The sequence below is a fragment of the Pongo abelii genome, chromosome 8 (genome assembly GCF_028885655.2).
Source record: "Pongo abelii isolate AG06213 chromosome 8, NHGRI_mPonAbe1-v2.0_pri, whole genome shotgun sequence".
Taxonomy (NCBI): domain Eukaryota; kingdom Metazoa; phylum Chordata; class Mammalia; order Primates; family Hominidae; genus Pongo; species Pongo abelii.
In genome coordinates this window covers 96,382,889-96,396,303 of record NC_071993.2, presented here as the reverse complement: position 1 = coordinate 96,396,303, position 13,415 = coordinate 96,382,889, and the positions used below count along the sequence as shown (strand labels likewise).

The following is a 13,415-nucleotide window of genomic DNA, read 5'->3' as shown; positions in this document are numbered from 1 at the left end:
CTGAAAATGTAAATTAGGACAGTCATTATAGAAAACTGCATGGAAGTTTCAAAAAAACTAAAAGTAGAATTACCATATGATCCAGCAGTTCCACCTCTGAGTATTTACCCAAAAGATGTAAAATCAGTATGTCGAAGAGATGTCTGCACTCCCATGTTTATTGCAGCACTACTCACAATAAATAGGTTATGGAATTATCCTAAGTGTCTATCAGCAGATGAATGGATTTTTTTTTGATGTGGTACATATACACAATGGAATACTATTCAGCACTTAAAAAGAAATTCTGTAATTTGCAACAACATGGATGGAATTGGAAAACAGAATGCTAAGATAATCCAGGCACAGAAAGACAAATACTACATATTCTCATTTATTTGTGGAATCTAAAACAATCAAACTCATAGAAGCAGAGAGTAGAATGGTGGTTACAGAGGCTGGGGGGTAGGGGAAATAGGAACATACATTTCAAACTTGTAAATTTCAAATGTTCTCACCAAAGAAATCTAAGTATTTGAAGTTATATACATGTTAATTAGCTTGCTTTAATTATTTCACATTGTATCCGTAAATCATAACCTCACTTTGTACCCCATAAATATATGATTATAAGTTGTCAATTTATAGTAACATTTTTTAAAAGTTTTAAAGTTAGATAAAATGAGTAATCATTAATAAAAGCTTTCTTCAACCATTTTATTATACCTTAAAATGTGTAAATGTGCACTTACTTACCAATCTTTTGATGTGAGACCAACGCCTATTTTTGAGCATGGTTTCTGCCGATTGGAGTCCTGTAGTTATCTTTCTTTCATAATCTACAATATTATGCACCTCCTTTGATTTCCAGTTTGTTTCCTTAAAGTGGATTAAGAAGTTAAAGATACTTATGAAGCAAGTTGGTTGCAGAATTCTTACAGGTTTTTTTCTCTCTCTTTCACGTTGTGGCATCCACCTAAGTAGACAGCAATTATTTCTGACTACCTTTTTCAATATTTCTCAAGAATTTAACTGAATTTTCATAGAACTGACCACCAATTTGTGCTCTTTTTATTGATTTAGGTAGTATATAGTTAACCTAGATTATTACATTACAATCAACCTGTCATAAACAAATTTAAGGATAAACACAGCTGACTCTTGGCAAGTAAGCAATTCAGCTGGTAAGAACAGAAGTGCTTGGGCTACTAAGAGTAGCTTATTGGCCTTGAGAGGTCAGTGTACCTGACCATTAGTGAACCTCTTTACAAAGGAAATGGAGAGTGTCAGTAAATTCAAAGTCCCTTATTGGAGTTTCTTTTTTTTTTTGAGACAGAGTCTCCCTCTGTCGCCCAGGCTGGAGTGCAGTGGTGCAATCTCGGCTCACTGCTACCTCCGCCTCCCAGGTTCAAGCAATTCTCGAGCCTCAGCCTCCCAGGTAGCTGGGATTACAGACGTGCGCCACCACACCCGGCTAATTTTCATATTTTTAGTAGAGGGTTTCACCATGTTGGCCAGGATGGTCTCAAACTCCCAACCTCAGGTAATCCACCCGCCTCAGCCTCCCAAAGTGCTGGGATTACAGGTGTGAGCCACCCCGGCCCCCTTGCTTGGAGTTTCTACCATAATATAAACCAAAAAGTGGGGGCCCTTCTCTCTTCCACCTTCTCTGTCACCTCCTTTAAAATCAATGCTGCAGTGCTGTAATGAGCTATCACTGGAGGTATCTAATCTCTTGTATACACTGCAGCAGAAAAACATTGAGAGAGCTGGTATTGTCAATTTCAATTGTAATGAATGACTACTGTGCCATTTTTTTCTCATCTTCAAACTGAGCTATTTATTTAAGAAGTTACCAATGCATTTAGAGTTATTTAGAACTCTCTATGCCTGTATTTTGTTTTATTAAAGCATATGAAACAGGTACTTAAATACTAAATAGTTAAGCCCTGATGATAGAAATTCATACTAAAGAAAGCTCTTGTTTTTAAAGCAGGCTTTAGGCATTGAGTGAGGGGGAATGAGGTCCCAGAACCTCCACTCCCTACCCCTCACAGCCAGAATATCTGATTATTTATGGAGTTTCCATGTAAGGTTTTGTTTGAAAAAGAAAAAACCATCTCAGCCTTTAAAAAAAAAAATGAAAAAGGAAAAAGAAAACTCCTATTCTATTCCAGATAGAGTTGCCATTTTTAGCAATAAAAAATACAGGGTGCCCAGTTATTTTATCTGCCATTTATCTGTGTCTTATCTGGTAACCATAAGTCCAGATCTTCTTGGCCTAATGCAGACAACAAAGCCTGGAAACTGTCAGGGATAAAAAGTCTTCTATAACATCAGGTGGGAAGTTAGGTGGTAACATAGGAAATAAAATCCAACATTTTGGGGAAACTCACTTCTGTAGGTAAAAATGTAGTCACCTATATCACCCTGTACAATCCTAAGCCTCTGTGGACTCTGGCTTTGGTTTGTTACCCTATATCATAACTCAGTCTCTATGGCCAGTGAAAATGGAGTATTCTTGTAACCCCCATAATGTGTTCCTCAGAAAATTCTCTACATTCTTAAATTCACTCTGGCTTACACGGGCCTTACTAGAGAATCCTATGGAGAGACAACTTTTGAGAAGCGCTGGTATGGTGGCTTTCTGGTCACCTGCCCTGGCCTTAGGAGTCCTCACTTAATTTCTCATTCATTCAACTAATGTTACTGAACATCTCTTAAGAGAAGTCATCTAGCCAGGTAGTTAAGAACACTGCGTTTTACTGACTGTGAGATCTTAGACAATGACTCTATCTCTCCATTTCTGTTTTAACATTTGTAAAATGGGGCAATTATCATATTTGTCTCATAGAGTTATTGTGATGGGTAAATGAGTAAATCCATGTAAAGTGCTTAGAACAACTTCTAGCATTAGTGGGGCCTCAATAAATGTGAGCTGACAGCAGCAGCAGCAGCAAAGATCCATCCACATCCTGCCACACTCACACCTACTGCTGCAGTTATAACTATTGAGTTCAGCAAGTGCCAGAAGAATGTAGCCTCCTGCCTTTTGGAAACAGATTGCTGTGGACTGATTATTTGTGCCCTGACCAACTTCAAATGTCTATGTTGAAATCCTAATCTACAAGGTGATGGTATTGGGAGATGGCCTTTGGGAGGTGATGAAGTCATGAGGGCTGAGCCTTCATGAATGGGATTAGCATCCTTATAAAAAGGTCTAAGAGAGCTCCCTTGCCCCTTCCACCACGTAATCCAGCCATGTGAGATTACAATGTGAAGACAGCTATCTATGAGGAATGGGTCCTCACCAGACACCTTGATTTTAGACTTCCCAGCCTCTAGAACTGTGAGAAACAAATTTCTATTGTTTATAAGCCACCCAGTCTAGGGTACTTTGTTATATATAGCAGCCTGAACAAACTAACGCATAGTTCTCTAAAAATTTATATTTTTTAGTTCCTTTCATTTTCATAGACATATGGTCTTTATTTTACAGATGGGCAAAGTGAGGCTTGGACTAATTTAAGTGCTTTTGCAAGAGCTACTGAGGGAAGTTTAGGGTTTTCTCCCATGAAATATAGCTTTAAAGTCAGACAGATTTGGTGTTGAGCCCTGGTACAAGACCTGTGACCCTGCAAGGATAATTTACTTTATTACCTTCCATTTCTCGTATGTGAAATAATAATCACAGTTTTGCCATGATAAAGATAAAGATGAAATAGTTATAATACTAACAACCCCGGCACATACTTAGCACACATGTGCCAGACATAGTTCTAAGCACTTACATATTGAATGTATTTAATATATATAAGTAGGTGTCCAATAAATTATAGTTGTTATTATTCTGCCATGTTTTGTGACACACAATTTAGGTTTTAAATTTCTCTTTTATCTACATTAGTGGCATTCCTAGAATTATTAAAAACGATAGGTATTTGGCTAAGGTTCAGAGATCATCGTTTTGTATTGTTTTCATAGGGTTATTTTGGAGCCGTTGGGGCACTGTTGGAACTGTTCAAAATGACTGATGACAAGTAGAGACGAGCAGTGGAGGAAACAGCCTCCCAAAAGGACAGAGAACTAAAAAATTGCTGCTGGAGAAGGTGAAAGTCGCTTTGGGACGGAAGCCAAGCCATTATGGCAGATGAACCTGCTGGATTTGTAAATAATTTAAAATCCTTCCAGATGATCTTTTACTCTTAGGTTTTGAGCTAATGATTCAAAACGGGGGAATACAAAAGGTTTTTTTTCTGTATACTGTATTTTTTTAAAAAAATGGTGCAGCGTGGCCAAACCTACCAATTGTTTGCATTAACTTTGAAAAGTTGTTTGATGTTTAAGAAAGACCTGGTATGTAAGCGCTGTTCATTTTTCTTCTGGGGTTTACTGATCAGTGTGGTGATTTTAACTTCATTTAGTAATTACTCTAGGAGATTTTACCTTGACTCATATTTTTCATGACGTTTCATGATTTGCTGTTGGTTTCAAATGAAACTACAAATCTGGCATGTTTTACTGTGAACACTTTTGTTATTTGTTTTGTACCCTTTTTTGTCTTGTTTTTCTGTTTTAGTTTTCTTATGAAAAAAGAGAGTCCTTCCCTCTGTTTCTGTCCTCAGATGATCTCCTTCCCCCTACCTGTAACCTTTCTTTGACATAACTGTTCATATCAATGAAGGTGCTGACCAGCTCAATACAAAGTTAAGCACAAGATCTAAAGCTCTTGAAAATGCCCGTGAAGAGAAGACTGAATGTGTTAATGAATTTAATGAGTCTGGCAAAAGTTGCAAATTATACGCAAGTTTGTCTTATCGCTTATAAATGTAGTGTTTCATTGGATTTATTTTATGCTAGGTTATATTGAGTTGAAATAGTCTGTGATGAAATGTCCTCATCCATGCATAGAATATGAATGGCAGCAAATCTTTGTGCAAGAAGTTTGAAACTTATTGGGAAAAGCCTCCCAGTAGATTAATTGTTCATATCAGGAGATTTAGGGTAAGTCATGGGTTGAGGTGTCAGATAGTAATATCTATTTGTTTTGTACATGTATATATCTAGGAACTTTGTAACAACACATCTTTAATAATGTTAAAGTTTTTTTCATTTTAAATATTTTAAACTAAAAACTACTTCAATCTCAGTTTCTAAAATTCAAAATAATTTATACTGATCTATATATTTTTTCTTTTTGAAAGATTTCATTAAGACTGATGGGTAACTTTCAAATGAGGGTCATGTACAAATATTGGGATGCATGAGATCCCATGATCTTGTGTATTGAGCTTATTGTTGAAAGGGATTTTTGAAGGACAGAACAATTACTCTATGATGAATCTTCCTTGCTCTGCCTTCTGAGCACTGTCTTTAATTTCCATATCTTCAAGTCTTGAAGAAGTTGATGTTAATTGAAGAATTCACTTGTCTGGTTGAAATAAAGCCTGTTTCTGTTGTGATGTTTTTAGTGTATATGTTATTTTCATTTCTTAATTCTCATGTTTATAGTATCTGCTTTGTACCATGAAATGACTGTGTGTTGTGTTTTTGCTACTGTACATTTCAAAATTGGAGGCTTTCCCATGAGTGTGGTATGGTCCAAAACACTGTCTTCAGGTGAAGCTGTAGCCCTCTGCATAGATTTTTAAAATAGAGCTTTATTGTTTCTATACAAGTGACTCCTTAATGCCAACTATCACTGCTATATTTGGTAATTCCAAAGGAGTTTCAAAATTTGGTCATCACAAATACATTTTATCAACTTCTATCTGACTTTAAAAAAAATTCAGGCAGCTAAAGTGTTCTTGAAAAGGATAAGTTAAAAATCTACATATTATTTATAATTAGTGCCTTTTGATGGCCTCTTCTATTCCTATTCTCATCTGTCAGGTAACAGCAGACCTTGATTCTGCAGACTATGGTTCTACAAAGGAAATCAGGGCAAGTTAGTGTGACTGTATTTTTTTAATTATCTGAAATCACTTGATCTCTCATTACAAACATTTAAAATATTGGTGTAGCAGAGAAAATACATTATTCCATTATACAAATATCAGTTAAATGTTGACTACATATAGCCAGCCTGTTTTTTACAAAAGAGATGTTGTAGCCTGAGGATTTTCACATTCACTTGAATTACAGAAACTTTTCTTAGAGTCAACATCACAAAGAAACTGGGAAGACTAAAGAATTTTGACCTTGTACAATATGAAGTAAGAGCATGGCTTTTTATTGTGAGGCAGCTTCAGTCTGGGTCCAGCTTAGTCAGTTACCAGTTCAAAGATATGCTAAGCCTCTTTCTAATCCATAGTTTCCTCACCTATAAAATGGGACAAATAATAGTTTTACATACATATTTAAAGAGCTCAGCCCAGGGGTTGACACAAAGTAAATGCTTCATTAATATTAGCTACAATGAAAAAATAAATTATTTAAACTAATTTATTAAATCAGTAATTCTTAACCTTCTGGATTGTGGGAAACCCATGTTAGTATGGAGATGTTTCACCAATCTCCATATGCTAATACATATCCACAGCTCCTTGTCCACACTTCCAAAATCCCATACTTAGGAAATCTATCTTGACAGCTCACTTGGCAGCAAAAGCTGACTTGAGCATTATTTCTCACATGTAGTAGGGCTCTTCACATGTTTTGTTGCAAAGCTCTTCATGGGTTAGATAACAGGATACTGACTCTGACGGGGGTCTTAAGTAATAAATGATTCTGAATTGGCTGGGTGTGGTGGCTCACGCCTGTAATCCCAGCACTTTGGGAGGCCGAGGCAGGCGGATCACGAGGTCAGGAGATCGAGACCATCCTGGCTAACACGGTGAAACCCCGTCTCTACTGAAAATACAAAAAGCCAGGCGTGGTGGTGGGCACCTGTAGTCCCAGCTACTTGGGAGGCTGAGGCAGGAGAATGGCGTGAACCTGGGAGGCAGAGCTTGCAGTGAGCCGAGATCGCACCAATGCACTCCAGCCTGGGAGACCGAGCGAGACTCTGTCTCAAAAAAATAAAATAAATAAATAAGTGATTCTGAATTTTGAAACACATCTGATCCCGAGTTTTAGATAAAGGGATTGTGGAAATATAGTTGTGTTCTTCACCTTATGCAGTATACATGGATTCAGAGTCTCTTTGTTGGGAACAATTGTTATAGGTAATGTATACTTGACGTCATTCAGTCATAGAAGGAATATTAAGAAGTTTCTTTGTGCCAGGAAGGAACTGGAGACTAAGATCCATAGGACACAACCCCTGCAGAGAAAGACAGCAAAATCTCAAGGCAACATCAGTTATCAAGTGCCACAAGTGCCATTCAATCATTCATTCATTCACATTCACAGCAGTAAACAGAACAAAGATCCACCATCACAGAGCTTATATTTTAGAAGGGAAGACAGATACATTACTAAATATATAATGTTAGATCAGTACTACAAAGAAAAAGTAAGCTAGTGTAAAGGCTAAAGAAGGGGTAGTTCTATTCAGAAAAATGAGAAGGGGAGGAATTTCTCGGGGCGGTCAAAGACAGCCTCTCCTAGGAAGTGACCTTTGAGCAGAGAGTTGAATGGAGGTGAGAACACATTGTGTAAATGTCTGAGAAAATATTTTTCACTCCTGGCAAATGAAAATAGGGATTTGAGGAACTGCAAAGAGGCCAGTGTCTGGAGTTAATAATAGAAAGTGGTGGCAGATGCAGCGTTGGGAGTAACCTTGAGCCAGGTCCTATAAGAAATCTGTGAGGGTAGTGGCCTCTACCCAGAAGAGAGGTTGGTCATTTGTCCTCCAGAAGGTGCTAGAGAAGGTTTCGTGAAGTCTTAACCAAAGAATAGGAACCACTAAGTGGAGAGGAAGGGAGGGCTCTCCAAGCAGGGGGAGCTGGGTGAGCAGAAGCGCTGAGGGAAGAAACCACTTGGCTTATTCAGGGACTGGAAGCTCTTTGTTACAGCTGGAGCCTGGTTCATGAGAGAGAAACCAGGTAGTGAGAAAGAGGAAGCTGGCCCAACTGTGGAAGGACTTGTCTTCCATGCTAACATTGTGGACTTTTCCATAGTCACTGTGGAGCCATCAAAGAGTTTCAAGGAAAGTGAAACTAGAAATAATCAGGTTTCAAAGTGGTAAAGCAAAATGCCCTGTTGAAGCAAATGAGTAAACAAGTTATGTGCTTTTGAATACCTAACATTATTCCATTTTTTTCCCTATTGTGCCAGACCTCATGCAGTAGCTGCAGAGTGAACTATGCTTTTGCTATAAGTAGGATGGTTATAAAAATTCTTGAGAACTTTCTCAGAGGACACAGGCTACTAATAGCTACAACCCCACTATGAGTCTATTCAGTGAGCAAGAAGGTTTCAATACTGGGAGTATCATAAACTATCACTCACAAGAATTGTTAGAAAGCAATTTTCCTCCCAGTGATCAGAAGATGACCCCACATTTGTGAAGAAGATTTCATTAGTGTACATTGTTTATTAGGTCTACCAGCTGCCCATTCTTTTGCTCATCTGTTTAATTTTTAATAAATATCAATGATCTGAGAGGCATTGGGTAGCACTGAGGATGCATTCCAATGTGAACAAGACTTCAGGAGCTCTGCTTTCATTAGGCTTACAATTGGTTAATGGAGATAAACTAGGAGCGTATAAACCAATAAATAAACAAGAAAATATCAGGGAGTGATAATTGCTATTAAGGAAAGAAACGGTGATAGGATAGAGAGGGAGGAGAGAGACTTCTTCAGTCAGATGATCATAAAATGCAAGTATGATTAAGTCATGGCCTCAACTTTTAAGGAATGATGGGCTCACCTTGCTTTCATTCTTGCCACATCCTCAATGAAAATGAAAGATGTTTTTCGGAAACTGATAGCTAATTTTCTTTTTCTTAGAATATTTAATTTAGGTAATATGTATTTAAAATAAAGTTATCACATAAAATAATATATTGATTTAGTAATGCACCTTTTTCTCCCTGCTCATTTAATGAAACAATATTATTTGAACTGTTTACTTGAATCTTTATTGTTAATGATTTTGTCATGACCAGAGTCATTTAATAGTTTCCACAGCACAAGTTTGAAATTTAATACTTTTTCAATCTGTGATGTGTTGACCACTGGGTTTTTAAAAAACCCAGCCACAAACACCTACTCCCATGATGAGCTCAATTATTTCACATTCCAAAAGGTGTCTCTTCAGTGTAACCGTTTATGTCGAGCCTTTTAAAGTCAACTTCAAAAGGCTAGTTTACAAGTATTCGTCACTTGCAATACAAAAATAAAAAGGAATTTTGTATAAAAGTCTTTGCCTCTTTTTTAAAATACTCTATCAAGTAAATCAACATTCCAAACTAGAATTAATTGAGGTGATTTCAGCTAATGTTTTCACTAAACAGTTTTCAACCAGTCCATAAGAAGAGTTCATCTTTTTAAATGTAAGTATTTTTTTAAAAAATTCAACATTTTACATGCATATAGTTTTAAAAGTCAAATACTTGCACAAGACTATGGAAAACAGCAGCACACAAGCTTTCTTTGTTCTTATTTTATTTTATCATTGTGAACATGGTGGTTTCCCAAGGGTGATGGAGATAAAAATTGTTGAGTATTTGCATATCTAAAAGTTTTTAGAAAAATTTTTATTCTATTCTCATGCCTAGTTGATAGTTTGGCAGACTACAGAATTTTATGTTAGATACCATTTTTCTTCAGAATTCTGAAGGCATGGTTCTATTATTTTGGCAATAATAGAGAAATAGGAACCTTCATACATTCGTGTTGGGATTTCAAAATAATACACTCACTTTGGGAAACAGTCTGTCAGTTCTTCAAAAAGTTAAATATAGAATTACCATATGATCTAGCAATTCCACTCTCAGATATGTATATACCCAAAGGAAATGGAGATATACATGCACATATGACTTGTTCAAGCATATTAGTAATGTTACTCATAATAACTAAAAAATTAAAATTTCCCTAACGTCTATCAATAGATGAATGTATAAATAAAATGTGTACTTCTATACAATGAAATAATATTTGGCCATAAAAAGGAATTACAACACAAATGAACCTTGAAAGTATTATGCTAAGTGAAAGAAACTCGTCACAGAAGACTACGTATTGTATGATTCCGTTTATATGGGATCTCCAAAATAGCCAAGTCTATAGAGACAGAAAGTAGATTAGTGGTCTCCTAGGGCTGAGAATTTGGTAGAAATGAGGAGTACTGCTAATATGTATGAGGTTTCTTTTTTGGTGATGAAAATATACTAAAATTGATTGTAACGATGGTTGCATAATTCAGCTAAAAGTCATTGAATTGTACACTTTGAATGGATTAATTGAATGGTGTGTGAATTACAGGCATATGTTGTTTTATTGTGTTTTGCTGATCCTGTGTTTTCTACAAATTGAAGGTTGTGACAACTCTGCCTTGAGCAAATGTATTGATACTGTTTTCCCAGCTTGTGCTCATTTCATGTCTCTTTGTCACATTTTGATAATTCTTACAATATTTCAAACTTTTTCTTTATTATTATAATTGTTATGGTGATTTGTGATCAGTGATCTTTGATCAGTGATTGTTTTCTGGTGCCACAAATGTAAGACACTGAACTTAATCGGTATGTGTTGTGTTTTGACTGTTCCACTAATCTGCACTTCTCCTATCTCTCTCCCTCTCCTCAGGCCTCCCTATTCCCTCAGACACAATAATGATGAAATTAGCCCACTTACAAACCCTACAATGACCTCTAAGTGTCCAAGTGAAAGGAAAAAAATCACACATCTCTCACTTACTGGAAACTAGAAATGATTAAGCTTAGTGAGGAAGGCATGTTGAAAGCTGAAATAGGCTAAAATCTAGGCCTCTTGTGCCAGTTAGCTAAGTTGTGAATACAAGAAAAAGTTCCAGAAAGAAATTAAAAGTAAACTCCAGTGAACACACAAATCATAAGAAAGCAAAACAGCCTTATGCCTGATATAAAGTTTTATGTCTGGATAAAAGATCAAACCAGGTACAACATTCCCTTAAGCCAAAGCCTAATCCAAAGCCAAGTTCTAATTCTCTTCAGTTCTTTGAAGTCTGACAGAGGTGAGAAAGTGGCAGTAGAAAAGTTGGAAGCTAGCAGAGGTTGGTTCATGAAGTTTAAGAGCAGAAGTTGTCTCCATAACATAAAAGTACAAGGTGAAGCAGTAAGTTATTCAGAAAATGTAGCAAAGATCATTGATGAAGGTGGTTACACTAAACAACAGATTCTCAGTGTAGACAAAACAGCCTTCTATTAGAAGAAAAGACCACCTCGGACTTTTCTAACTGGACATGAGAAGTCAATGTGTAGTTTCAAAACTTCAAAAGACAGGCCGACTGTCTTGTTAGAGGCTTATGCAGCCAGTGACTTGAAGGTGAAGCCAATGCTTATTAACCATTCTGAAAATGCTAGGGCTCTTAAGACTTACACTAAGTCTCCTCTGCCTGTGCTCTATAAATGGAACAACAAAGCTTGGATAACAGCACATCTATTTATAGCATGATTTCCTGAATATTTTAAGCTCATTGTTGAGACCTGCTTCTCAGAAAAAAGATTCCTTTCAAAAGATTTCTTTCATTGACAATGCACCTAGTCACTCAGGAACTCTGATGTAAATGTACAAGGAGATTAATGTTTTCCTACTTGCTAATCCAATATCCATTCTACAGCCCACAGATCAAGGAGTAATTTCAATGTTCAAGTTTTATTATTTCAGAAATACATTTTGTAAGGCTATGGCTGCCATAGATAGTGATTCCTCTTATGGATCTAGGCAAAATAAGTTGAAAACTATCTGGAAATGTTTTACTATTCTAGATGCCATTAAGAATATATGTGATTCATGGATGGAGGTCAAAATACCAACATTAACTGGAGTTTGGAAGAAGTGGATTCCAACCCTCATGGATGAATTTGAGGGGTTCAAGACTTCAGTGGAGAAAGTCACTGAAGATGAGATAGAAATAGCAAGAGAACTAGAATTAGAAGTGGAACCTGAAGAGATGACTGAATTTCTGCAGTCTCATGATAGAACTTGAAAGGATGAGGAGTTGCTTCTCATGGATGAGCAAAGAAAGTGGTTTCTCGAGACGGAATCTACCCCTGGTGAAGACACTGTAAACATTGTTGAAATGACAACAAAGGATTTAGAATATTGCATAAATTCAGATGACAAAGCATCGGCAGGGTTGGAGAGGACTGACCTCAATTTTGAAAGTCCTGTTGTGGATAAAATGCCATCAAATGACATCACATGCTGCAGATAAATCTTTTGTGAAAGAAAGAGTCAACAAATGTGGCAAACTTCATTTTTGTCTTATTTTAAGAAATTGCCACAACCTTCAGCAACCACCACCTTGATCAGTCAGCAGCCAAACACATCGAGATAAGACCCTCTACCAGCAAATAATTAGTACTAGCTAAAGGCTCAGATGATTATTAGCATTTTTTGGCAGTAAAGTATTTTTGAAATTAAGGTATCTACATTTTTTAACACAATGCTATTGCAAACTAAACAGACTATAGTATATTCTAAACATAACATGTACATCTGCTGGGAAACAAATTCATGTGACTTGATTGCCTTGGTCTGAAAACAAAGTTGTAATTTCTTCAAGGTATGCCTATATATTAATGAAATATATAAAAAGCAATGTAAATTAGAAGACGGAAAAGAACCATTGGAATATAGCACAAAACTGAAATTATATATGTTAATTGGATGTTTTTTTTGACCTGTGTGGTATTATTTTCAATTTTGTAAAATATTCCACTTGTTGCTTTTGCTTTTCCACTAGTTTTTTTCCTTGTACATTTCTTAAATTATGATGTTTCTAGAATCAACCACTGAGCACATTTAGTCAAATGTGTGTGGCCCACGGTTGGTGTGGTTAATACTAAGGGCACTGTGACATAAATTCAAATAGCCTCAATACCATTTGCCTAATTTGTTTTAACAAATGGATTTTCTTTTTAAATTTTTTGCAGTTACAGCTTAAGGAGAGTTTTAAATTTTCTCTTAAGCTATAGGCAACCAGAAAGAATTAGACAGTTTTTGTATTAGATTGCTCTTCTCTTTTCTCTTCCACTTCATTTTGTTCATGAAATTTGCTGTTGCTATTTTAGCAAAGTTCAACATCTAAAGAATTTATGCCATTTGGCTGCCATGACACAGATATAAATTATGTTTGTTTTACCACATTCCATAGTGAGGTAGGTGGTGTATGTCTTCTCATATATCTTGAAAAGGTATGTAAAATTTAATTTTAAAGACAACTTAAACTTTAAAATAATTATTTTTCATTAACTACTCAAGCTTATTTATCCTGACATATGAAATATTTTTTCATAATATATTCTTAAACTTTTCTAGCATTTATATTCTCTGTTCATA

At 36.1% G+C, this 13,415-nt stretch overlaps 1 protein-coding gene across 2 annotated transcripts in view; it reads left to right on the top strand.

Annotated features, from left to right (window-relative positions):
* Positions 1-5,439, top strand: part of PANK1 (pantothenate kinase 1) — a 64,191-nt gene extending 58,752 nt beyond the window's left edge. For both annotated transcript variants that reach the window (NM_001372235.1, NM_001372236.1), the window contains 1 exon segment: positions 3,964-5,439. In NM_001372235.1, coding sequence (NP_001359164.1) covers positions 3,964-4,023 — 60 coding nt within the window. In that variant the 3' untranslated portion in view covers positions 4,024-5,439.
* Positions 5,440-13,415: the final 7,976 nt, after the last annotated feature.